The following is a 24292-nucleotide window of genomic DNA, read 5'->3' as shown; positions in this document are numbered from 1 at the left end:
GTCGTGGCCACGGTGCCTGTTGTTGTGTCCTCCTCCTCCCCGTGGGTGCTCTGCTGACCACCAGTGTCCAACAAAGAGTAGCCAGGGCCCAACACACTGCAGGAACCTGCTCATCTCTGGAGCTGCCACAGCCTTCTCCTTGCAAATATTCTGTCACTTTATCAGAGTCCTGTAGTTGTCCAGGGGTGAACTCCCAAACCACTGGAGCAGAGAATTTAAAAAAAAAAAATGGCCTATTTTCTCACACATTCCATGACTATTCCCCCTTGGGACAAGTCTCTGAAAGGCCTTCTTGGAAATCCCTGTTCTGCTTCCAAACATGACTGCACTGAGACATAGCAGACACAGCAACAAGAACACGCTTTCCCTACCCTCCAAAGGGAATTCAAAATTCTCAAAAGCTGTTGTGACAGGGCTGAAGGAGGAAAAGGGGGAAAGTCCTCCCTCCCCTGCTCCCCCCCAGGCTGGGAACGGTTAATAATGGATTCTCAATGGAGGGGGCGGTGCATTGGAAGAAGGCACGTGAACGCGCGCGCAGGGCCGCGTGACCAGCGCCGTCCCCTCCCACGTGACACCGTCGCGCGCGCCCCCGCCGGCGGGCGCGGCCCTGCGCGTGTGCGCGCGCGCGCCGCTGTTTGTGTCCCCGCGGGTCACGTGACCGGGGTGACCCCCGGCGATCACGTGAGCGCGCGGCGGGCCCGAGCCGGGGCCGGAGCCGGGGCCGCGCTCGCCATGGGCTGCTGCTACAGCAGCGAGGCCGAGGCCTCCGACCAGGTGGGCCCGGCGCAGGGGGGACGCGGGGCCCGCGGCGGGGGCGGCGCCGGGAGGGACGCTCGGCCCAGTCCCGCCTCCCCCGGGGCCGCCCGGGGACGGGGCCCGGCGCTTCCCCGCTCCCGGAGCTGCTGCTCCCACCCCTCGCCGCCTCCGTGTCGCTCGTTCCCCGCGGGTATGGAGTGTCCCCCGGTGCCGGGGGGGCTGCAGGCGGCGGCTCGGGGGTCGGGCCGGGCCTTCCCCGCCCCGGGGCAGGTGTGAGGCCCAGGCCTCGGGCGGCACCGGCGGGAGCAGCTCCAGTTTCCCTTCCCGGGCCGGCGGGACCGTCTCGCAGCTCCGGGGCCGGGCCAGAGCCGGGGCCTCACCCGTCCCGCCAAACTGAACCCGCGGGGGCGGCGGGAGCTCGGCTGGGACAGCCCGAACCCGCTCCTGTGGGGAGAGGGGAAAGAGCAGGGCCCGGGCTGGGGATGGCAGCACGTTCTGCAGCCCCTGCAGTGAGTGGGGAACATGCCCTGTGACTCCAGGAGCCCCCCACCCCTCAGGGCTGTGGCAGGTGGGGTTCACTGGTGGGGGGAGCCCCCTGCTCTGCCAGGGTGGGCTCCCTGAGGGGCCCAGTCAGGGCTGGGGCCACAGCAGGTCCTCATGAGCTGCAGGACTTCATGCAGGTCCATGGTGACTTCATGCAGACTCCTGCCTGCAGGACTGGCCACTCCAGATGTGCTGCCTGATTTCAGCCACACTTGCTGCCTTTGTGGGTGGGGCCTTCAGCTGGGAAAAGGCAGAAGAATTGGGTAAAGATGGGCCTGGCAGAGCCGAGGCTGTTTTGGGTTACACTGGGATGCCCAGGGAGCTTCCTGGCAGTGAGGGAAGGGTGAGACTCCCATCCTTCCATGGGGTTAACAGAGCTGGTGTGGGGGCTCAGGGCTGATTCTGCTCTTGCCTTTCCCTCAGGAGGAGGAGACGAAGCGGCTGCTGGAGCCGACAGCCAGCCCCCCCAGCAAGGTGCTGAACGGAGCGGAGCAGAGCTACCACAACCTGCCGTCGGCACGCACGGATGAGCAGGCCATGCTGTCCTCCATCCTGGCCAAAACAGCCATGTAAGCCTCAGGCTGTGCCCCTGGGGCCAAAACAGCCCTGTGAGCCTCAGGCCGTGCCCCTGGGGCCAGAACAGCCATGTGAGCCTCAGGCCGTGCCCCTGGGGCCGGCAGCAGCCGTGGGGACCAGCGGTGACCAGGATGTGGTACTCAGGGGGGGCTGCCTGCCTGTGGGCCCCATGGTCAGCCTTGTGTGCTGAGGGGAAGGGGGGCTGTGGCAGAGCCCTTGCCCTTGTCCCTCTGCCCTCAGACAGCCCCTCGTCAGCTTTGAGCCCCACAGGGACACAGGGACAGGAGCCCAGATGTGAGGTAACCCCTTGGCTACTGGGCTGGAAACAGGCACAGGGTTTGGAGAAGAAAGTGAGTCCATGGGGATGTGGAGAGGGTGGCAGGGGGGCAGCAGTACTGGATTCCCTTCTGAGGAGGCTTTTCCTCAAATTCCCAGGAGCAATGTGGGGTGAGGGCTGTGTCCAGCCTGGCTGGAGGGCTTTGGGATGCTCATAGCCCCTTTTGCTCTCCTGCCTGGCACTGGGGAGCCGGTGGCCACTGGTGTGTGTCCGACATGCAGGGCCACAGCAGCTCTGAGCCCTGCTTTGCTGTGGGGTGCACACAGTGGGGCTGTGGCAGCGCCCTGGGCAAGTGCCAGGGTCCTCTGTGAGCCCAGGCCCTGTACTGGGGCTCTCAGCACATCTGCCAAGCACATTGTCCTCCCAGTGTTTCCTTTTTTCCTCAGGTGGCTGCATGCCAAGCTCCCCGGAGCCCAGACTAGCCCCAGCTTCCTGCAGCCTCTGCCTGCCTCTGCCCCAGGGCAGCTGTGGGCAAACAGTCCCTGGCATTTCCTTTCTGGCGAGCAGCCACTCCAGCCTGGCACACTTGTGTCCAGCTGGCAGCATTCATGGGGCCAGTTTGGCCTTGAGATGTTTGTTTTAGGGTGCTGGCGGGTGCTGGATTTTGTCTGCCGTGGTCAGAGGATGCCCTGAGAGGGGGAGGGAACTCAGGGGGAGCAGTGATCTCCTCCAGTGGGAGCCACTGTCTTGTGTCTCTGCAGCAACATCATCGACGTGTCAGCAGCGGATTCCCAGGGCATGGAGCAGCACGAGTACATGGACAGAGCCAGGCAATACAGGTGAGACCTGCACCTCTCCCTGGGGTGCCCACAGTCCTTTCCCAGCCCTGTGTGTCCCTTGGCAGGTCCCAAGGGTGTGGCCTGGGGAGTGAACTCGGCCTGTAGAAGGGCTGCTGTGTCTCAGAGAGCTGGGTGAGGGTGCAGCCTGCACAGGGAAGGGCCATGGCAGTGCAGGCAGCAGAGGCCAGGACAAAGGGCTCCTGTGTTCAGCCAGCCCTTGGGGCAGATGGTGGGGGGCTGGATGTGACTGCTCCTGCTTGAGGGCTGCCTCTGTGGGAGAGCTGGAGGCTCTCTGGTCCTCTGCTGCAGGGAGTGCAGAGGGCTGGATGCTGTGAGTGCAGCAGCAGTGCTCCTCCTTTCTCCCCTGGGGGTGCCAGTGCCTGGGGGTGCAGCACCCATCCTCTGGGTGTTGCCATGTCTTGGCATGGCCCTGATGTTGGCTGCTCTCCCTGGCAGCACACGCCTGGCCATGCTCAGCAGCAACCTGACGCACTGGAAGAAGCTCCCCCTGCTGCCGTCCCTGACGAACCAACCGCACCAAGTGCTCGCCAGCGACCCCGTCCCCTTCGCAGACCTGCAGCAGGTGAGCAGGGCTGGGCTGAGCCCTGAGCCCCTGAGATGCTGCCCAGAGACACATCCTGATCCTGGAGGAGCAGTGATGCCCTCCTGGCTTTCCCAGAGCCCTGACACGACTTTTTAGAGCTGGGGGCAAAGCCTAGGTCAGGTTTTAGGCCTTGTTGGAGGTGGGGGTGAAGCCCAGGAGAGGTTTAGGGGCTCTTTAGGACTGGGGTCTAACCACCCGTGACAGTTTCTTTGGGATAAGGGTGAGTTTCAGTAGCCACAGGTGACACAGCCCTGTCCTCGTGCCCGCAGGTGTCCCGGATAGCTGCCTACGCCTTCAGTGCGCTCTCACAGATCCGTGTTGACGCCAAAGAAGAACTGGTTGTACAGTTTGGCATCCCCTGAATCTGCCCCCACCACCGCTGTTCCACAGCTTTGGGTTGTTTTTGGTTTTTTTCTCTTTATATCCCTTTCCTCCCCATGCTGCTGCTGCCACAGGACTTGGACAGATTCCCTGTTTCCTACTGAATGCCAAGGCCCCATCATGGGCACGTCGAGGCCACGTGCACTGACTGCTTGAGGCTTTCTCCTCCTCCTGGGTGGGTGGGGGTGTGTGTGTGGGGAGGAGGCCGTGTCAGCTGGACACTGCCTTGCACAGGGATGAGCACAAAGGGAAGAGCCGGTGCCAGGAGGCCCTGGAGTGGGTCAGCACCGTGTGCCAGGTCACCAGGACAGGTGAGCTGGGGCCAGGCAGGTGTGATGCTCTGCGTGGGGCCTGGTGGCTCCGACACCATCCCTTCTCCTTTTGACATGGTTAGACCTTTATTGGGTTTTTTTTTTTTTTTTTTTTTTTTTTTTTTTTTTTTTTAATAACTATTATTTTTTGCCACAGTAGATAAAGCCATGTTCATCCAGTGCCTGTCTCCACTGTTCTCTGTCAGACACAGCATGGACGTGATGGGGGAGCCATGCCCTGGTGGTGGGGGGGCACATACATCTGTCTGTCCCTTGTCACCTCTTTGATCATGTCCCACAGGGCCAAGAGGACAAGGGGACAGGGAATGTATGATGACCCACCTTTAAGGGGGTGTCATGCACAGTCTTTTTTTTTGACGTCTCCCTGGAAATGGGTCAGAGGGGTTTTGGGGTTTTTAGTGGTCTTAATCCCACCCTACAGTCAATGCCCACTTCCTGCCACTCAGTCCTGGGCTGATGCTGTACTGTCTTGTGCTTACCAGCAGGAACTACAAGAAAGATGTTTTTCAGTGCTGCCCTATCTCACCTTGCCCTCCTTCTTCAGCCACATCTCGTTCTTTCTAATGGCGTATTGATATCAACAATTGATGTTTAATACCGAGAGTCGTTGCTTGACTCCTCAGCCACCCCATTATCTACATTGGAGACACACACATCAGCTCTTGTGTTCTGGGGACGGGATGCTCAGTGTTCCGGTGCCCGGGGAGCGCCCCCTGCAGTCCAAGGCGAGCGCCGCACCCGCTGCCGCCCGCGGCCGGCGGTGCCCAATGGGCAGGAGCGGGGGCGGCGCTGCCGTTCGAATGAGAGCGGCGGGGCCCGGGCACGGGCGGCTCGGGGCTGCTGCGGGGAGATCGGTCCGAGCGGAGCCCCGGCGACGCCGAAAACGGACTCGGGTCACGGTACGGGGAGAGCTGAGGCGGGGCGGTTCCCCTGGCGGTGCCGGGGCCGCAGAGCGGGGCTGTGCCACGGGCGGGCGAGCGCGGAACCCTCGGGCCGCCGGGCCCGGCTGTGGCAGCGCCTCCGCCTGGGGCCGAGCCCGGCGGCCCCTTCCCTAAGGCCGGGGCTCCCGCCCGGAGCGTGTCTCGGGCCTGTGGTTCTCTCCGTTTCCCGGGGCTGGGCACAGCCGGAGCCCTCGGCAGCGGCGTTGGGCGGCCGCGCTCCCGGCGGGCTCCTCTGCTGCCCCAGCGCCGCTTGGAGAGAACCTTCTCCGTGTGGCCTTTGCCGGCCGCGCTCGGGGAGCCCCTCCTGCGGCCCTGAGCGGCCTCGGGCGGCCCAGAGGCGGCGGGGAGGACTCCCGGGGCTCTCCCGGACGGCAGCGAGGGCTCAGCGTCCCTTCCTCTTTTGTGCGCGGCCGCCGCTCCCCGGCCCTCTCCGGCCTGCGGGGCTCATGGCGGATTAACTCCAGCGCGCCGACGAGGGCGGTAAGGCCCCGGTAAGGCCCCAACAAAGACTTTGCGCCTCTTCCTTGTTTTGTTTTGTTTTCCCGGGGGCCGGCGCGGAGGAGGGGGAGCTGTGGGGCCGCCGGGGCGGGTGTCAGCAGGCCGGGAATGGGCTCGGGGCCGTGTCAGCGGCCCCCGCTCCCTCAGCGGGCACGGCCGTGGGGCTCGTTCAGCCCCGAGGCGGTGCCGGGCAGGGGGTTCAGGGTGTCCCGGGGCTCCCCCGCCTGTTCCCGGCTGTGCCCGCGTTCCAGCCCCGGCTGCTCCCGTGTCCCACATCCGTGTGGCCCTGGCTGGTGCGGGTGTTACCGGAGCTCCCCGGTTACTGTGGGGGGGGGGTGAATTGATACGATGCTGCTGAACCGAGGTTCCTGCACCGGCTCCCAATGAATTAATGAACTGAACTCCCGAGGGAGGCGAGGAGCGGTTCCTGATCCTGGGAACTGACAGGTGTTTGCGCTCTCAGCGCGGTTTGTTGCCGCATCGCCCCTGAGTGTGGGGGGGAGAACATCTATTTGATTAAAGTTTTAAAAAGTGTCTCAGTAATTAAGTTTTTATAATTAATTAATAAAGTGTAAATCAATTAAAAGCCCAGCACTTAGAAGAGGAGGTTGCAAGTCCCTCTGGGTGGGAGGCGCTGACGTATTTTAATTGAGCTTTAATTATCTGCTGTGGTTGTGTTGGTCTGGCTGATCAGATGTCTCAGATTTGGCTCTATTTTGATAAAGAAACACACAAGCTTTGTGTTTGAGCTCCTGATGCCACACACGGGGACACCTGGAGCCCTGTCAGCCCCAGAGTGGCACTGGGACCCCCCTGCCTGGTGCCAGGGTGGTCAGGCAGGTGTGTGGAGCTGCTCTTCCCTGCTGGGCTGGGGATGCCAGGGAGGCAGCAGGAGCTGGAAACAGGCGTGGCCAGGAAGCGACACAAGGCGGGGGCTGAGCCAAAGGCCTGTTTGCCCGGGTACCACGGAGCTGTCGGGTGCTCACCCCCCTCTCTCCCTTCCCCAGCTGCAGAGCATCGCTGAGAAGGACAACAACTTGGTGCCCATAGGAAAGCCAGCGTCCGAGGTGGGTGTGTGGGCAGGGAACGGGGGGTTGCCACAGGGCTGGAGGGGCAGACGGGGTTGCTGGAGCTGTTGTGTCCACAGCACTACGATGAGGAGGAGGAGGAGGATGATGAGGATGATGAAGACAGTGAAGAGGACTCGGAAGATGATGAGGACATGCAGGATATGGACGAGATGAATGATTATAACGAGTCTCCTGATGATGGGGAGATCAATGAGGTAAATAGTGTGAGAGCCCAAAGCAGGGAATGTGAAGTGTGTGTGACCCTGAGTGTGAGCTCTGGGGGCTGTTTTCTCTCCTTCCCTCCCTCTGCTGGTTCTTGCTCTGGTGGGAGATCTCAAGCCTCTTTCTTTCCCAGGTGGACATGGAGGGGACAGAGCAGGATCAGGACCAGTGGATGATCTGACTCTGCCACAACCACTCCAGACTGGAGGCTGGGGGAGAGCCTTTGCCCCCAGGGACGGCTCTGGGGGACAGTTCAGTGAAGCTGCCCTGCCGTGGGTGCTGTGTGGGGCAGTGTCAGGGTCCGCAAACATATGCGGGGAACCTGATGGTTCGTTTTGGAGATCTAAAAGCGCAAAAGACACAACAGGGGACAACTCAGTTTGCTTAAACAAAAAAAAAATGCACTTTTATTTAGTGCCTACAATGCGATAGTAGGGAAAGAAAATAGAGAATAGTGAGAAAGATAGAGAAAGAGGGTAAGGTGGTTATAGCTACCAACGTGGAGAGTCGGAGGTCCTCAAGACGTAGAGATGCCCATAGACGCGATCTTCTCCAGTGGGGTGATCACGAAGGGTGTATGGGATCTGCAGAGTCTTTATAGGTTGGTTACCACAGCGAGTGGCACGAAGCCAAAGAGGGCACAGGGCCAAGGCAGGCACCTGTGTCAAAGTTGGGTGCTCAGGAACAAGCTGCAAGCTGTGCCCTTCTAGCACGGTCAGTATAGTCAGCTCAGTCCACTGTAATGAGCTGCTATTGTTCTTGCATTCCGTTCTCGTGGAGATGCGTATCAGTCCTTGGCAAGGCCCCACCTCAGCCAGGCCAGGGGTTCTCTCCAGTCTCTTCGGGGTCCTGGTTCCCGACCGTTGGAGACAGTTGTGGGGCATAACATATCCACAGACAGACTCTGACAGGCAGGGGCTTCAGAGGGAAGCCCCCCAGGAGAGCCACAGGGGAGACTGCCCCCTGGCACATTGGAGCTGATACATCTTTTCTAATAAACTGAGTTTTCAAGGAAACAACCCCAATGTGGTGTCTGAGGCCACCAGGGCAAGCAGGGGGGTAGCACCCGGACAGGTGCAGGGCTGCTCCCCACCACCCCCTGGTGTGCCTGGCAGAGCTCCCTGTGCCCCACCACAGACCACAGCAGCCACTGCCTTTCCTCCAGAGCCCGTGTTGGGGCCGGGGCAGGGGTTGGGGACGTGGCACTGCCCGGTCCCCGTGGCCACCCCAAGGCCGAGGCTCGGCTCAGCGGGTCCCGGTGTAGCGGAGCTCAGCGATCCCGTCGGGAATGCCGTGGAAATACTCCAGCCTGGCGCGGTGCACCTTGCAGTGGTACTTGCCGCAGGTCTTGGCGTACTGCAGGAAGTGGGGTGCCCCGGGGAAGAGGACGTTATCAGCCAGGATGGTGGCCCCCTCAGCCAGCAGCTGGTGGCTCTCCAGCAACTGTAGGTCCCGCAGGTAGCAGCGTTTCCAGTGATCCATGAAGACCAGGTTGGCGTTCATCAGGCCGTGCTTCTCCTGTAGGTGGGGGATCACCTCCTCCGAGGGGCCCACAATCAGCTCCACCTGTGCTGCAGCACCCTCAGTTGCTGGGGCAGGGTGTCAGAGTGCCCAGCCACCAGCCTTCATGGGGTGGAGTGGTCCACGTGGGACAGGACCTTTCTCTTCCCACACACACTACCCAGCAGGTGCTGCAGTCCCTGCCATAGCAGTGCAGGCCCCCACCCGTCCCCTCCCCAGTCTGAGGTGCAGAGCTGGGCTCTGTCCCAAAGCCCGGGGCTCACCGTCTGCTCGCTGAAGCCGGCCAGGCGGATGACCTTCTCGGCCACGGCAGCGTGCCGGGGGTCCCCCTCGATGGTGTAGAGACGGGCCCCTGGGGGCAGCCCCTGTGCCAGCAGCACGGTGCCATAGCCACAGTAGGTGCCCAGCTCCAGCACCCGCAGCGGTGCCTGCTCCAGCAGCACCCGCTCCACGATGCGCCCTGGCGTGGCACGTCCCTCTCAGCACCCGCACCCCTGTGCCTCCCCAGCCCTGGGCAGGGCCGAGGTGCCCGGGTGACGCTCACCTTTGTCAGGCCCCACGCAGCTGAGGTGCTCACAGTGGTAGCTCCAGTGGTCGAAGGTCTGGAGGATGTGGTGGGGGTCCCCAGGGATGGCGTGGGTCAGCAGGTACTGGAAGGCGCGCTGCTCCCGCGAGGTGCCGGTGAGCCGGTCCCGCAGCCAGGCCACCAGCACTGCCCGGTACAGCAGCACCAGGTAGTGCCGGTACCGGATCAGCAGGGTGACGAGGAAGGGGAGGAAGGCCAGGGCAATCGCTGGAGACACCATCACAAGCCAGCCAGGCTGCGATTTCTGCAGTTGCTGAGTCGACTGTTAGTCTCCCCTGTGCAGAGACGGTTGAAGCATTGTGAGCCCTAAACTGTAACAAAGCAGATCTGTCCCCTCACAGGGGATGCTGTGGTAGGGCATCCTCCCGGGTTCCAGCCTCACAGCTCCCACTCATGCCGTGAGTTGGCTGTACTGTGCCCCGCCCCCGGTAGTAGCTTTCCCTGGGCTCCAGTGCTGCTGGGCCTGCAGGGAGAGGATGCCTTTCCCAGGATGCTGTGGAGGTCCCTGTGCCAGGGCTGGGGAGTGCTGGGGACCATGCTGCCAGGGTCCAGAGATTTGGCTTGGCATGTCTGGCATTCCAGGGAATTGCATTGCTGTGAGGGGCCTTGTACAGCACAAGGCCCAGCACTTCTCTTGGTCCCGTGTTGCTGCTCCCACCCCTCATATCCTGCACCTCACACCCTGCTCCCCACCCCCTGCTGCTGACCCCCTGAGCTGTTGGGGGTGCCCAGCCACAGGGACAGGATGGGGCAATGGGGGTGGCACTTACCTGTCCCCACACTCCAGGCAGGCAGAGGCAGGCAGTCCTGTGTGGAGCCCTGCTGCCACTCAGTTATTTATTGATGGTGTCACCTCAGCTGCAGCTGCTATCAGAGCTCTGGTTACCAGCTCAGTGTGGCTGGCAATGTGTCTTAGGTTACAATGCAAACGTAACCAGAAGTATGTATTCTATTACCATCTGTTAAAACCAGGTGGGGCAGTGTTCTTTATCCCTTCCATGACGCATCCCTCATAACTCCTTGTGGGAATACACAAGAGGGAGAATAAGACAGACTTAATCAGCATGACTGGTTTGATAACCAGGATGCCATGGCAGGAACAAACAGAACTTTCAAGATTATAGAAGATAGGATTAAACCTGCTTATGGGACGAGGAGAGATTCAATCAACTCCCTATGAGAAAGATGCTGTAAATGCATAAGTTGTTTGTATGATCTTTTAATCTAATTAATGTAGTGGAAATTATTAACCTTCCTGAAATGGTATATAAGCTTTTGGAAAACCTGAGTAAAATTGAATTCTGATCACTGAATCAGTCTTCCTGTCTCTCTATCAATTGTCAATAACTCCTGGGTGGAGGGTGGGGGGCAGATATCCTCTGTTATTGGGCCAGCTGTTAAAACCAGGCGGGGCAGTGTTTCTTTATCTCTTCCATGACCCATTCTCGCTCCAGGAGGATATCTTCTGTTAATGGGCCATTGAGGCTCACTGCAAGGCTGAATAAGCTACATCCTTCCATTGTGAGATGCTCCACTCAGGGGAGGAGCCAAGCATTCTTACCTGGATACAATATGGGATTTGGCACCACACCACAGTCAGCCTTTTTCCACTGGATTCCCAGAGGAAGACTAGACCCTTCTGCCCCACCACTGGACATTCAGAAGAAAACCACACCCTTCTACAGGATCATTGCTTCAACAGAACCACATCTGTCACTCCAGGAGGACTGCAGCCACCATTTAATCACACTGCTACCAACACCCTGACCAACAGGGTGTCAGGATTTATTCTGACTGTTGGGTTTTTTGTTCTACTGCATTTTATCGAATTTTCCTATTAAATTGTAGTCCTGACCTGCTGATACAGTCTGCATGGTGGCCAGCATGTTATAAGCCCCACAAAAATGTATCAGGTTCTGAGGGATGACCTGCAACCTCCCAGAAATGGTTTAGAATAATTGCGAGACCGCTCACTGGGTGTGTTTTGAAAAGCAAAGGGTTTTAATTACTATAGAAAATAATAAACAATACAAAACAAAAGCAAAAGCCGCGCACAGATGCAGGGAAGCCCCTTTACACCTGGCTAAGACACCCCCAAAATCACTGAGCACCTCTGTGCTCTTTCTTATGTACTCAGTGACTTAGGAGGGTCTCCTGGCCTGCTGCCCAGTAGAAACAGCTACAAGTTTTGAGGTACATTTCAAAGATCCAACCAGTACCCCTGTGGTGGCACTGGGCCAATTACGATGAGCAAAGAACAGAAAGTTCTGGTTCTTCTTCATTAAAAGTCGGGGTGAAACTGAACCACCTTTCCTAAAATAGAAACACCCACTTGGTTGTGGGGGTGCACTGCAACATATCAACCATTTTAAATTATATTACAAAAAAGAAAAAAAAAAAAAAAAAAAGGGAGAAAAAAAAAGAGAAAAGAAAAAATAGTTACCTTGAAAAAAAATCTTACTCTTTTTGGTAATTATATTTGTGCCAATAACCTATTATTGCTTTATCATTTGGTTCTGTAACTTAACTGTAGTTTTATGGATTAAATAATATTGAATTTGTTACCCTTTCTTCTTTTTCTAGACAATTATTTCAATTATTTTAAGATTAAAATTCAGTCTCTCATTGCTTTGGAACTATAATTTGCTTTTTAGTCTTGTGAGACATTTTTTCAAGTGAACTATTTTCTCTTCTTCATATAGAACAGGTACTAACAGAACTTTAAAAACCTTTTTAACATACTATTTGAAAACAAGAAAATAACATTAACATGACAGTGATAACTTATAAAACTTTCTCAGTGGAAATGATGTTTTGCTGAGTAATCTTTAACTAATGCAAATTTCCCAAAACCAGTCCCTGCTTTGAAAATGCTCCCGCATCCATACTGCTGGGTTGTTTCAAAGGATAGAAGTCCTTTTGAAGCCACGGTCTGCAGTCACTCAATGTTCTTTGCATGTTCTTCTTCAGGTATGTTCTGCTTTCTTTCCTCTGCTCATCTGTAACTTGACATCTCTTGCAGGAACTCACTCAGAGTCTGCACCTGTGCAAACACACAAACTCTCTCCCCATGCCACAAAGGACAGGCTCCAAAATTTGTCCCATTTCCAGATTTTTTATGAATATGAGAGATTAAAAAACATATATAGCTTTGTTTAGCCTTTCTGTGTGGATGCTGACAGCCTTGTCAAAGATCAAACAGCAGCAGAGCCTGTGGGAAAGCTTGCTTTGCCACACATTGATCTGGGAAAGCTGTGAGAAAGAATTATAAACCATCTCTGCACCTGCTGTTTCCAACTTTCTGTTTACTTGCAAGATATTTATGAAGGGTTTTGTTCCTGAGCAGCCAGTGATAGTGAGGCATTGTTTTGAGGACCAATCATATCTTGGTTCTCTCGGAACTGTCTATGAAAGTACGTGCTGTTAATAAAGGCATTGATGTTGCTATTGAGAAGACTTCGGAGTCTTATTTCAGCCGTCCCTAATTACAATATCTACATCTGGTGACCTTGCTGTGTATTGCAGCCAAGACTGCGACCGGACTATCTCCCTGCTCCCTCCACCGGGTGAGGTATTGCAGTTTTCCCCAGAGTGTTCCTAGAGAGAGCTGGTCTTTACGACCACGGGGTAGTGGACTTACCCAGCCTGAGGGCCGCTCTGGGATGGCTCCCAGCGTAGCTTGAGGTTATGACCTGCTTTTGCGGGCTGTTGGGGATAAACGTTTTCCAAACATGGGGAACCATGGTTCTACAGAAGAACAGATTGTCTCTTCTGTGTGGAATGACTCATTACCGTGCATGGGAATTGCTGTATCGGATTGTTCCCTGCGTGTCCCGTTCCACTGGACAAGGATTCACGGGTTTTCAGTGAGCACCAAGACCGCCTTCGAGTCTGGACACTTGGCAGTCGCTGGGAGACCCATTATGGTATGAGATTGCTAAGGGAGATAAGGAACCATTTGATCTGGCAATCATGTGGGGCACTCTCTTTAAAGCGTTACACGAGTGGCCACCAGGGGAAGGTGATGCAGAAGTGGAAAGTTTGGAGGTTGTGGATGCCCTTTCTATGGACACTGGAATACAGGAAGGCGGCGGGGCTGAAGGCGCTGCAGACAGGGTCCCTTCAGCTTCGCCAGGACCCTTGAGGGACACGGGAATTGCCCTTATAACCTATCTCTCGCCGCAAGATGACGTTCTTCTGAAGTATCCCTCCCCTCGGGATTTCCAAGGAATCTGTCACCTGTGGAACAGCTCGTGAAAGTTTCACTTGACAGTGTGGCAGCTGGAAATCAGCGACCGTCCCCTCCATTTGCACCCCTCGCACCTCCTCTCTTTGCACGGCAAGTAATCCCCAACTGATTGCTCCAGAGCCACCTGTGGACACCCCCACCGTGCCAAGGGACCACGCGTCCAGAGCACACGGGACATTTTTGGGAACCGCTCAAAATGCGAGCTCTGGAAATGGGAAATTGGGACTTATTAGAGAGGATGGGAATGCCCAAGAACGGGATTATCAACACCGTAGATGCAGGGGGGAAGGAGATGGAGGTCAAGTGGTTGTTCCAGCCTCTGTTGAAGATGTGCAGGCAGTTCAGGAGGTCAGTGGGACACCACATGGAAGTGTCCAAGCCTTCCCTGTGTTCAAGGCTGCTGAGAACATGGGACAGGTCGACAGCCCTGATGTCATAGCATGGAAAGTTTTACAGGATTTGCAAGATAAAGTGGCAAGATATGGGCTTAGCTCTTCAGAAGTTATGCAGGTTATCAGGGTGTTAGACACTGATCTGCTTGCTCCATTTGATATTAAACATCTGGGTCAAGTGTTGTTCCAACCTGTGCAGTTCAGGGATTTTGAGGACAACTGGAGGCAGTGGCTGATAGGGCTGCAGCAGATAACATGGGCTTCCCTCTGAATGATCCCAGATATGCTGTTGGAATAGATGCTCTTCTGGGAACTGGTAACCTTTCTAATCCTGATGTCCAGGCTCGTTGAGACCCTCAGGTTCTCAAGCAGGGTCAAAAGATAGGCATTGGGGCACTGTTAAAGACTACAGAGACAGCTGCTCCCAAGCCAGGATATGTGAAAATAACTCAAGGAATAAAGGAACCATTTCTGACTTTTGTTGAGAAAATAACAGCAGGCTTGGAGAAACACGTTGATAACTTGAGACAGATTTTACGTAGACAATTAGCAAAGGATAATGCCAATGATGACTGTAGAGAAATCATGAAGAAATGTGTTAATCAGTTTTACCCCACTGGTTATTTTTTACCCCAGCTGATTGGTCTGCTTTGGATCCTTCCCCTGACTGATCCCTATCCCAACTCCTTTCTCCATTGGTCAAGTTGTGAAACCCCACCCCTAGCTACCCTATATAATCCCTCTCCCCAGAGACCAGGGGTTCTCTTTCTCTGGGGACTTCATGGACTAAAGAAGCTTCTCTGGAGTTTGGAAAGACCCAGTCTTGCTTTTACTCATGCGTCACCTGGGGTGGCAAATGTTGCTCTGGTGCTCAGGCAGCCTCACAAAGAGCAAATCACTGCGCTTGATAGTGCACCTAAAGACTGATCACTGTGCACCTAAGGATGTACAAAGAGCTGAATCACTCTCCACCTGAAAGTGCCTGTGCCTCCACTGATCTAGGTGTCTTTTTGAAGATGCCTCTAGCAAGGAAGATTGTGGCACCTTTACCACTGGATCAGACCATGACAAATACCAATCCAGTTTCTCATCCTACAGGTATCATTGGCCAATGGAGTAAACAATGGTCTGATCCCTTGCACATCTTGGAATGGGTCTTTTTGTCCCTTCAAGCGAAAAAGGCAGCACCCATGTTGTTTGAATTGATTGCTCATTTGATAATCAAATGCTGTCAATGGTGTTTGCAATTAACGGAAGCTGATCCTGCAAAAATTATTCTTCCAGTACGGCAGGAATACTTTGAATGGAGCTTTGTTAACAGCACTTCCTTGCACAGTGCGCTGCAAAACTTTTCAGGGCAGATTGCTTATCATTTGCACAGTCATAAATATTGAAGTTGGCAAAATCAACTGATTTGTCTTTGCAGCCAAAAGTAGTCGGGTGCTGGTGCAAGGACCCACTGTCTTCACTGAAGGTTCAGGAAAAACAGGGAAAGCCATTGTTACTTGGAAGGATGAATCTGAGTGGCAAGTGCTAGAAGGCCACGAGTCAGGCTTAGCCCAGTTGGTTGAATTTTTGCCATGGCATTCCAGCAATTTTCTCAAGTCCTCCTGAATTTGGTCACTGACTCTGCTTATGTAGCAGACATAACCAAATATTTGGATTGTTCAAGTCTGAAAGAAGTAAAAAATGTGGCTTTATTTCAATTGCTGAAAACTTTGTGGTATGCAATTCAGGCCCAAATTCTTCCACATTACATCCTGCACATTTGGAGTCACACCAATTTACCAGGTTTCATAACAAAGGTAATGCCAGGGCTGACAGGTTAGCTAAACCTGCACAGGCAGCACCTCAGCCTGATAAAATTGTGCAGGTCAAAGCATCGCACGATTTTTTCCATCAAAGTGCGCATACTCTCCAGGAGCAGTTTCAGTTAACGCCAATTCAGGCTCACAACATTGTCAATTCTTGCGCTGACTGCCACAGATTGCTGCGCTTTTGACAGTGAGGGTAAACCCCAGAGGCTTAAAAGCCTTGCAGCTCTGTCATTCATATTGCTGAATTTGGCCAACTTAAGTATGTGCACATGTCTATCAACATCTTCTCCTCTGCCATGTGTGCATCTGCTTATACTGGAGAAAAGGGTTGTGATGTTATTGCCCATGTGAGGCTAGCTTTTGCAATTTTAGGTATACCTTCTTCTGTGAAAACTGATAATAGTCCCACCTACATCTCACAGAAGACACGGCAGTTTTTACAGTTCTGGGAAGTACTGCACAAATTTGGTATTCCGCATTCATTGGTCAAGCTATTGTTGAACGTGCTCATGGTACTTTAAAGCATGTTCTGGAAAAAAAAACAAAAAAGGGGAATGCCTGGAGAAACCCTGCACAGTCAATTGGAAAAGGCTCCATATATGATTAATCATCTTACAGCACCACAAACCTCAAACAATCCTATCATCCTGAATCACTTTCTCTCATTGCAGTCTTCAGGCAAGATGCATCTGCCTCGAGCAAAAGTCTGGGTATGGGATCTAACCACTAATAAGTGGGAGAGCCTGTGTGAGCTTGGGTTGTGGGTATCCATGCGTTTCCACAGAAACTGGGGTAAGGTGGATACCTGTAGGGTGTGTTCGCCCTGATTTGTGGCACCAAAAGCAGAATGTGGCCAACAGGCAACCTTTGAATGATGATCGTCAATCGGATGGTCCTTCTACAAGCAGAGAAGGAGTGTCCTCTTTCTTCTTTTGCTTCTGGAGTAGTGAGTGTTGACAAGTTAGACTGCCAGTTCTTCAAGCAGACTAACAAAGTTTTGTTTACTGTATTAGAATTAGTAACTGACTCCTTGCAAGAATGAACAGCAAGACTTGATTTTGGTGCATGAAGAATTCGATGGCATGTGCTAGAGAATCTCCCTGATCATTCCAAGTCTGTGTCTGATTGAGGATCTGTCTAGTAACCGGTAAATGACTAAAGGGCCCTCTTGTGGTGTGTTTGTTCTCTTTCCTGCGAAGGGCCCTGCAGGAGATTACAAGCGCTGCCTTCCGCCTTAAAACAAAAAGGGGGAACTGTGGATGCTGACAGCCTTGTCAAAGATCAGGCAGCAGCAGCAGAGCCTGTGGGAAAGCTTGCTTTGCCACACATTGGTCTGGGAAACCTGTGAGAAATAATTATAAACCATCTCTGCACCTGCTACATCCAACTTTCTGTTTACTTGCAAGATGTTTATGGAGGGTTTTGTTCCTGAGCAGCCAATGATGGTGATGCGTTGGTTTGAGGACCAATCATATCTTGGTTCTCTCGGAACTGTCTATGAAAGCATGTGCTGTTAATAAAGGCATTGATTTTGCAATTGAGAAGAGTTTGGAGTCTTTGGAGTCTTATTTCAACCGCCCCTAATACAATAGCGACATTTCTACAGTAGATAACACCTCTACATACTCCCCTATTTCTATCTTTCAAAGAGTGTTTTCAGTTATCTGTGTGCTTTTTCTACAATAGACTGGCTTTTGGATTAATTAGTTATATGTGTGGTAAATTTAATGTCTCATACCTTGAAAAAATGGTGTAATTTTTGAGAACTGTATGTTTAGGATTGAGAAATCTTGCAAGAAATCTTTTATTCATTTTTTTTTCTTTTATGTGCTTTTATGCACCTTTAATTGCTCTAAAATGTGTGGATAGAAAGAATATGTGTTTGAATTCTTTAAATGATTAGTACTGTGTGACATTTGTCTGCTTTTAACTTCAGAGGTTTAACCCCTGTTTTCATGGTATAGTCTGCGGCTTTTGGCACTCTGGATATGATTGTATTATTGCTTTAGCTTGATTTTGAGATATGTGAAACATTTTTTCAAGTGCTGGTGTATTTGATGAAAGAACTCATGGCTTATTTAAGCCTGTTTAATTTAATGTGTGATGTAATATGTGTGAAGAAGTAAAGTTGCTGTTGTGAAGAAAGAAAAAAAGATTATTTTTTTCATTGGTCACTAGAAATTTTTCTTTGAGCAGAGGTCCTTTTGCTTTTTCTAGTAAACCTGTAATATAAAAAGAATTTGTTAAAAGGAAATATGAACTTAGGAAAAAAAAACATGCTTCATAATTTGAGTGAGATTTTTAGACTTTCTTAAAATCTCATTTCCATTTTTTGGTGTCTGGATTTTGCTATATGATTACAGAGTTCTGAGATTTTTCTGAGTTATCTGTAAAAAAAACTCTTTAGGGTTTTGGTTTTTTTTTTTTTTTTTTTTTTTTTAAGGTTCTTAAAATAATTTCAAAGATTAATTTAATAATTTTATGGTTTAGGGTAACAAATAAAGATTTTTTTTGCAAAATCTATGATAATAATTTATAAAACGTTTGAATTTTGAAGTGTAAATTCTCTTCCTGAAAAGGAAAATATTTGGGACTTAGCTTTTATAATAAGTTGTGATATGGATGTTTGGGCAAGTTATTCCAATTTTACTCAACTGACACAATAGAAAAACATCTTTTGGAATTATTAGATGGTTCTTTTCTTGATATTTCAGTGGAAAATAGTTTATAAAAGCTGTGGATTTCTTCTAAAATTGCAAATAAAAATAGGTTAGGGTTCGCAGTACTTGATTAGATGGCTTGACAAACACCATCACTCCGCACATCCTCCCCTTCCTCTTCCTTGCCCCACTTTATATTCTGAGCACTGGAAGTCCTGGGAACATATGGGGGCACTGGGAACAAGCCCCAGGAGCCCTGGGCGGGGGCGGTCTGGGAGCGGGAGCGCGCAGGGAACACTGGGAGCTCTGGGGGGAGGGGGCGGGGCACTGGGGGCAGGCACGTGAACGCGCGCGCAGGGCCGCGTGACCAGCGCCGTCCCCTCCCACGTGACACCGTCGCGCGCGCCCCCGGCGGCGGGCGCGGCCCTGCGCGTGTGCGCGCGCGCGTCTGCGTTTGTGTCCCCGCGGGTCACGTGACCAGCGGGGTGTGGGTGACCCCCGGCGATCACGTGAGCGCGCGGCGGGCCCGAGCCGGGGCCGCGCTCGCCATGGGCTGCTGCTACAGCAGCGAGGCCGAGGCCTCCGACCAGGTGGGCCCGGCGCAGGGGGGACGCGGGGCCCGCGGCGGGGGCGGCGCCGGGAGGGACGCTCGGCCCAGTCCCGCCTCCCCCGGGACCGCCCGGGGACGGGCCCCGGCGCTTCCCGCTCCCGGAGCTGCTGCTCCCACCCCTCGCCGCCTCCGTGTCGCTCGTTCCCCGCGGGTATCGAGTGTCCCCCGGTGCCGGGGGGGCTGCAGGCGGGGGACACTCGGGGGTCGGGCCGGGCCTTCCCCGTCCCGGGGCAGGTGTGAGGCCCAGGCCTCGGGCGGCACCGGCGGGAGCAGCTCCAGTTTCCCTTCCCGGGCCGGCGGGACCGTCCCGCGCTCCGGGGCCGGGCCAGAGCCGGGGCCTCACCCGTCCCGCCAAACTGAACCCGCGGGGGCGGCGGGAGCTCGGCTGGGACAGCCCGAACCCGCTCCTGTGGGGAGAGGGGAAAGAGCAGGGCCCGGGCTGGGGATGGCAGCACACACACGTTCTGCAGCAGGAGGGAGGGGAGAGGGAGCTCTGGCCGGGAGGGGCTGGAGATCCACCGAGGCGGGTGTGGAGGAGCGGAGACACTCCCGGCTCACTGTGGGCCCCGGGCTGAGCGTGGTTTCAGGACAGGACAGACATGGAAGGGGTTGAGCGTGTCCAGAGAAGGGAACGGGGCTGGAGAAGGGGCCGGAGCACCAGGAGCAGCTGAGGAAGCCAAGGGCTCTCGGCCTGCAGAAAAGGAGGCTCAGGGATGAGCTGCTCACTCTCCACAACTCCCTGACAGGAGGAGGAGCCAGGTGGGGATCTGGCTCTGCTCCCAGAGAACGAGCACCAGGACGGGAGGAAAGGGCCTCTGGTTGTGCCGTGGAGGGTTTAGGTTAGATATTTGGGAAGATTTCTCAGGAGTGTTGTACAGGCCTGTCACAGGTTGCCCAGAGCAGGGCTGGAGTCGCCATCCCTGGAGGGATTTAAAAGCCGTGTAGACTTGGCACTTGGGGACATGGTTTGGTGGTGGGCAGTGCTGGGAGAACAGTTGGGCTCTGAGGGCCTTTCCCATTTTACTGATTCTGTGGTCGTGTTCTCTTGGGTGTTTGTGCCCATGATTTCCCTGCTGGGCTCTTCTCACAGCCCCTGCAGCAACATTCAGACAAGCCAGAGGATCAAGGGCTGAGCTGCAGCTCTGCAGCTCCTGGAGTGAGTGGGGGAACGTGCCCTGTGACTCCGGGAGCCCCCCACCCCTTGCTGCCTTTGTGGGTGGGGCCTTCAGCTGGGAAAAGGCAGAAGAATTGGGTAAAGAGGGGCCTGGTTGAGCCGAGGCTGTTTTGGGTTACACTGGGATGCCCAGGGAGCTTCCTGGCAGTGAGGGAAGGGTGAGACTCCCATCCTCCCGTGGGGTTTAGGGAGCTGGTGTGGGGCCCAGGGCTGATTCTGCTCTTGCCTTTCCCTCAGGAGGAGGAGACGAAGCGGCTGCTGGAGCCGACAGCCAGCCCCCCCAGCAAGGTGCTGAACGGAGCGGAGCAGAGCTACCACAATCTGCCGTCGGCACGCACGGATGAGCAGGCCATGCTGTCCTCCATCCTGGCCAAAACAGCCATGTAAGCCTCAGGCTGTGCCCCTGGGGCCAGAACAGCCATGTGAGCCTCAGGCCGTGCCCCTGGGGCCGGCAGCAGCCGTGGGGACCAGCGGTGACCAGGATGTGGCACTCAGGGTGGGCTGCCTGCCTGTGGGCCCTGGTGGTCAGCCTTGTGTGCTCAGGGCAAGGGGGGCTGTGGCAGAGCCCTTGCCCTTGTCCCTCTGCCCTCAGACAGCCCCTCGTCAGCTTTGAGCCCCACAGGGACACAGGGACAGGAGCCCAGATGTGAGGTAACCCCTTGGCTACTGGGCTGGAAACAGGCACAGGGTTTGGAGAAGAAAGTGAGTCCATGGGGATGTGGAGAGTGTGGCAGGGAGGCAGCAGAACTGGATTCCCTTCTGAGGAGGCTTTTCCTGAAATTCCCAGGAGCAATGTGGGGTGAGGGCTATGTCCAGCCTGGCTGGGAGGGCTTTGGGATGCTCATAGCCCCCTTTGCTCTCCTGCCTGGCACTGGGGAGCCGGTGGCCACTGGTGTGTGTCCGACATGCAGGGCCACAGCAGCTCTGAGCCCTGCTTTGCTGTGGGGTGCACACAGTGGGGCTGTGGCAGCGCCCTGGGCAAGTGCCCGGGTCCTCTGTGAGCCCAGGGCCCAGTACTGGGGCTCTCAGCACATCTGCCAAGCACATTGTCCTCCCAGTGTTTCCTTTTTTCCTCAAGTGGCTGCATGCCAAGCTCCCCGGAGCCCAGACTAGCCCCAGCTTCCTGCAGCCTCTGCCTGCCTCTGCCCCAGGGCAGCTGTGGGCAAACAGTCCCTGGCATTTCCTTTCTGGCGAGCAGCCACTCCAGCCTGGCACACTTGTGTCCAGCTGGCAGCATTCATGGGGCCACTTTGGGTTTGAGATGTTTGTTTTAGGCTGCTGGCGGGTGCTGGATTTTTTCTGCTGTGGTCAGAGCATGCCCTGAGAGGGGGAGGGAACTCAGGGGGAGCAGGGAACCTCCAGTGGGAGCCACTGTCTTGTGTCTCTGCAGCAACATCATCGACGTGTCAGCAGCGGATTCCCAGGGCATGGAGCAGCACGAGTACATGGACAGGGCCAGGCAATACAGGTGAGACCTGCACCTCTCCCTGGGGTGCCCACAGTCCCTTCCCAGCCGTGTGTGTCCCTTGGCAGGTCCCAGGGGTGTGGCCTGGGGAGTGAACTCAGCATGTAGAAGGGCTGCTGGGTCTCAGAGAGCAGGGTGAGGGTGCAGCCTGCACAGGGAAGGGCCTTGGCAGTGCAGGCAGCAGAGGCCAGGACAAAGGGCTCCTGTGTTCAGCCAGCCCTTGGGGCAGATGGTGGGGGGCTGGATGTGACTGCTCCTGCTTGAGGGCTGCCTCTGTGGGAGAGCTGGAGGCTCTCTGGTCCTCTGCTGCAGGGAGTGCAGAGGGCTGGATGCTGTGAGTGCAGCAGCAGTGCTCCCCCTTTCTCCCCTGGGGGTGCCAGTGCCTGGGGGTGCAGCACCCATCCTCTGGGTGTTGCCATGTCTTGGCATGGCCCTGATGTTGGCTGCTCTCCCCTGGCAGCACACGCCTGGCCATGCTCAGCAGCAACCTGACGCACTGGAAGAAGCTCCCCCTGCTGCCGTCCCTGACGAACCAACCGCACCAAGTGCTCGCCAGCGACCCCGTCCCCTTCGCAGACCTGCAGCAGGTGAGCAGGGCTGGGCTGAGCCCTGAGCCCCTGAGATGCTGCCCAGAGACACATCCTGATCCTGGAGGAGCAGTGATGCCCTCCTGGCTTGCCCAGAGCCCTGACACGACTTTTTAGAGCTGGGGGCAAAGCCTAGGTCAGGTTTTAGGCCTTGTTGGAGGTGGGGGTGAAGCCCAGGAGAGGTTTAGGGGCTCTTTAGGACTGGGGTCTAACCACCCGTGACAGTTTCTTTGGGATAAGGGTGAGTTTCAGTAGCCACAGGTGACACAGCCCTGTCCTCGTGCCCGCAGGTGTCCCGGATAGCTGCCTACGCCTTCAGTGCGCTCTCACAGATCCGTGTCGACGCCAAAGAAGAACTGGTTGTACAGTTTGGCATCCCCTGAATCTGCCCCCACCACCGCTGTTCCACAGCTTTGGGTTGTTTTTGGTTTTTTGCCCAATTTTTTTCTCTGTATATCCCTTTCCTCCCCATGCTGCTGCTGCCACAGGACTTGGACAGATTCCCTGTTTCCTACTGAATGCCAAGGCCCCATCATGGGCACGTCGAGGCCACGTGCACTGACTGCTTGAGGCTTTCTCCTCCTCCTGGGTGGGTGGGGGTGTGTGTGTGGGGAGGAGGCCGTGTCAGCTGGACACTGCCTTGCACAGGGATGAGCACAAAGGGAAGAGCCGGTGCCAGGAGGCCCTGGAGTGGGTCAGCACCGTGTGCCAGGTCACCAGGACAGGTGGGCTGGGGCCAGGCAGGTGTGATGCTCTGCGTGGGGCCTGGTGGCTCCGACACCATCCCTTCTCCTTTTGACATGGTTAGACCTTTATTGTTTTGTTTCTGTGTTTTTGTTTTGTTTTGTTTTGTTTTGGTTTGTTTTTTTTTTTTTTTTTTTTTAATAACTATTATTTTTTGCCACAGTAGATAAAGCCATGTTCATCCAGTGCCTGTCTCCACTGTTCTCTGTCAGACACAGCATGGACGTGATGGGGGAGCCATGCCCTGGTGGTGGGGGGGCACACACATCTGTCTGTCCCTTGTCACCTCTTTGATCATGTCCCACAGGGCCAAGAGGACAAGGGGACAGGGAATGTATGATGACCCACCTTTAAGGGGAAGGAAGCAGCTAAGATTCATGAATGCGCATGGTTGAAAGGAATGTCAAAAATCAGGGAGTTTGCAAATAATCAGCAAGTTTTATTAGTAAATTACACACGCGGCATGGAAATTGCAGGGTACCTTCTTATGGATACGTTTACCCATCCTGAAGATGGATTGCTCAATTTCAATGCATATTAGTTGTCATGCACAGTCTTTTCTTTGAGGTCTTCCTGGAAATGGGCCAGAGGGGTTTTGGGGTTTTTAGTGGTCTTAATCCCACCCTATATTCAATGCCCACTTCCTGCCACTCAGTCCTGTGCTTATGCTGTACTGTCTTGTGCTTACTAGCAGGAACTACAAGAAAGATATTTTTCAGTGCTGCCCTATCTCACCTTGCCTTCCTTCTTCAGCCACATCTCATTTTTTCTCATGGCATGTTAATATCAGCAGTTCTTGTTTATTACCAAGAATCCTTGGTTGACTCCTCAGCCATCCCATTATCTATGTTTGAGACATATATATTAGCTTTCTTATGTTCTGGAAGTAGAATGCTCAGTAAGACTTTGGACTGCAGTTTATAGGGTCATTAGAGAGTGGGCTTCAGTATGCATTTAGCCCCTTCTAAGTGAGAGCTCAAAGGGTCTCACTTTGGATTGGTGTCTAGAAGTTTGCAAGAAAGTGGGCTTTAGTCATAATAATTTTCCGTCCTGGCTAAAATTTTAGTTGGTTCAAGGTTCAGCAACAAAAATACTATTCCATGTGGGTTGTTACTCAGGCAAGAAAAAGTTTCCAAGTGTGTTCATTGAAAAGCAGATGCTTGATAAACATTTGTTAGTTCCTTGGAACAGATGATATCCAATTAGCTCAAGAGAGGCTTAGCCCAGGTGCTGTTTGTGGAGACCAAGGCCTAACAAGGATTTCTCAGGTCTTGGTGGAGCCTGGGCATGTGCCACCAAAATCCATTCCATGTCTAAACTTCTGTGGGCCTCTACAGGATGAAATAGGACTGTGGCCATGGGGACAAGCTCAGGACTCCCCAGGTGAGATGAGGCGGCACTCACTGGTAGGTCAGGACAGGTTTGGGGGGTAGCGAGGACCCCTCCCC

The 24292-nt window shown here is 54.5% G+C and overlaps 5 protein-coding genes across 7 annotated transcripts in view; 4 read left to right on the top strand and 1 right to left on the bottom strand.

The window, feature by feature from the left end:
* Positions 1–675: 675 nt before the first annotated feature.
* LOC310923436 (ragulator complex protein LAMTOR1-like) lies at positions 676–6772 on the top strand. Of its 2 annotated transcripts, XM_083884628.1 has the most exons (6): positions 676–774; positions 1723–1868; positions 2914–2991; positions 3448–3574; positions 3865–3991; positions 6755–6772. In XM_083884628.1, exons 1-5 carry the CDS (start codon positions 733–735, stop codon positions 3955–3957), a joined length of 486 nt encoding a protein of 161 aa, XP_083740754.1. In that variant the 5' UTR covers positions 676–732; the 3' UTR covers positions 3958–3991; positions 6755–6772. The 2 variants fall into 2 exon arrangements, with proteins under 2 accessions (XP_083740754.1, XP_083740753.1); XM_083884627.1 differs by lacking the exon at positions 6755–6772 and having other exon boundaries at positions 3865–5024.
* The window catches only part of NUMA1 (nuclear mitotic apparatus protein 1), a 40166-nt gene continuing 21529 nt past the window's right edge, over positions 5656–24292 (top strand). For both annotated transcript variants that reach the window (XM_083884616.1, XM_083884613.1), the window contains exon 1: positions 5656–5740. The gene's annotated coding sequence lies outside the window, so the exon portion shown is untranslated. The remainder of the gene's footprint in view (positions 5741–24292) is intronic.
* Positions 6259–8058, top strand: LOC310923414 (uncharacterized protein). Its single transcript, XM_083884625.1, has 3 exons — positions 6259–6814; positions 6895–7032; positions 7173–8058. Exons 1-3 carry the CDS (start codon positions 6503–6505, stop codon positions 7218–7220), a joined length of 498 nt encoding a protein of 165 aa, XP_083740751.1. The 5' UTR covers positions 6259–6502; the 3' UTR covers positions 7221–8058.
* Positions 8245–9525, bottom strand: LOC310906397 (transmembrane O-methyltransferase homolog). Its single transcript, XM_083855611.1, has 3 exons — positions 9105–9525; positions 8824–9020; positions 8245–8605 (listed from the first exon to the last, which is right to left on the bottom strand). Exons 1-3 carry the CDS (start codon positions 9364–9366, stop codon positions 8285–8287), a joined length of 780 nt encoding a protein of 259 aa, XP_083711737.1. The 5' UTR covers positions 9367–9525; the 3' UTR covers positions 8245–8284.
* Positions 18769–23030, top strand: LOC310923425 (ragulator complex protein LAMTOR1-like). The gene is made up of 5 exons (XM_083884626.1): positions 18769–18854; positions 20286–20431; positions 21439–21516; positions 21974–22100; positions 22391–23030. The coding sequence occupies exons 1-5, from the start codon at positions 18813–18815 to the stop codon at positions 22481–22483; spliced, it is 486 nt and encodes a 161-aa protein (XP_083740752.1). The 5' UTR covers positions 18769–18812; the 3' UTR covers positions 22484–23030.

The sequence above is a fragment of the Zosterops lateralis genome (genome assembly GCF_965231275.1).
Source record: "Zosterops lateralis genome assembly, chromosome: 2".
Classification (NCBI taxonomy): Eukaryota; Metazoa; Chordata; class Aves; order Passeriformes; family Zosteropidae; genus Zosterops; species Zosterops lateralis.
This window is presented reverse-complemented; position numbering and strand designations above follow the sequence as displayed.

Bases quoted from the DNA above. Each gene is read 5' to 3' on its own strand.
- LOC310923436 (XM_083884628.1), top strand. From the start codon at position 733: ATGGGCTGCTGCTACAGCAGCGAGGCCGAGGCCTCCGACCAG. The intron at 1,869-2,913 runs GTAAGCCTCAGG...GTGTCTCTGCAG, and splicing joins ATCCTGGCCAAAACAGCCAT to CAACATCATCGACGTGTCAG. The intron at 2,992-3,447 runs GTGAGACCTGCA...TCTCCCTGGCAG, and splicing joins GACAGAGCCAGGCAATACAG to CACACGCCTGGCCATGCTCA.
- LOC310923414 (XM_083884625.1), top strand. From the start codon at position 6,503: ATGCCACACACGGGGACACCTGGAGCCCTGTCAGCCCCAGAGTGGCAC. The intron at 6,815-6,894 runs GTGGGTGTGTGG...TTGTGTCCACAG, and splicing joins TAGGAAAGCCAGCGTCCGAG to CACTACGATGAGGAGGAGGA. The intron at 7,033-7,172 runs GTAAATAGTGTG...TTTCTTTCCCAG, and splicing joins ATGATGGGGAGATCAATGAG to GTGGACATGGAGGGGACAGA.
- LOC310906397 (XM_083855611.1), bottom strand. From the start codon at position 9,366: ATGGTGTCTCCAGCGATTGCCCTGGCCTTCCTCCCCTTCCTCGTCACC. The intron at 9,021-9,104 runs GTGAGCGTCACC...GTGCCACGCCAG, and splicing joins CTGCGTGGGGCCTGACAAAG to GGCGCATCGTGGAGCGGGTG. The intron at 8,606-8,823 runs GTGAGCCCCGGG...GCTGCAGCACAG, and splicing joins CCGGCTTCAGCGAGCAGACG to GTGGAGCTGATTGTGGGCCC.
- LOC310923425 (XM_083884626.1), top strand. From the start codon at position 18,813: ATGGGCTGCTGCTACAGCAGCGAGGCCGAGGCCTCCGACCAG. The intron at 18,855-20,285 runs GTGGGCCCGGCG...CCTTTCCCTCAG, and splicing joins AGGCCGAGGCCTCCGACCAG to GAGGAGGAGACGAAGCGGCT. The intron at 20,432-21,438 runs GTAAGCCTCAGG...GTGTCTCTGCAG, and splicing joins ATCCTGGCCAAAACAGCCAT to CAACATCATCGACGTGTCAG.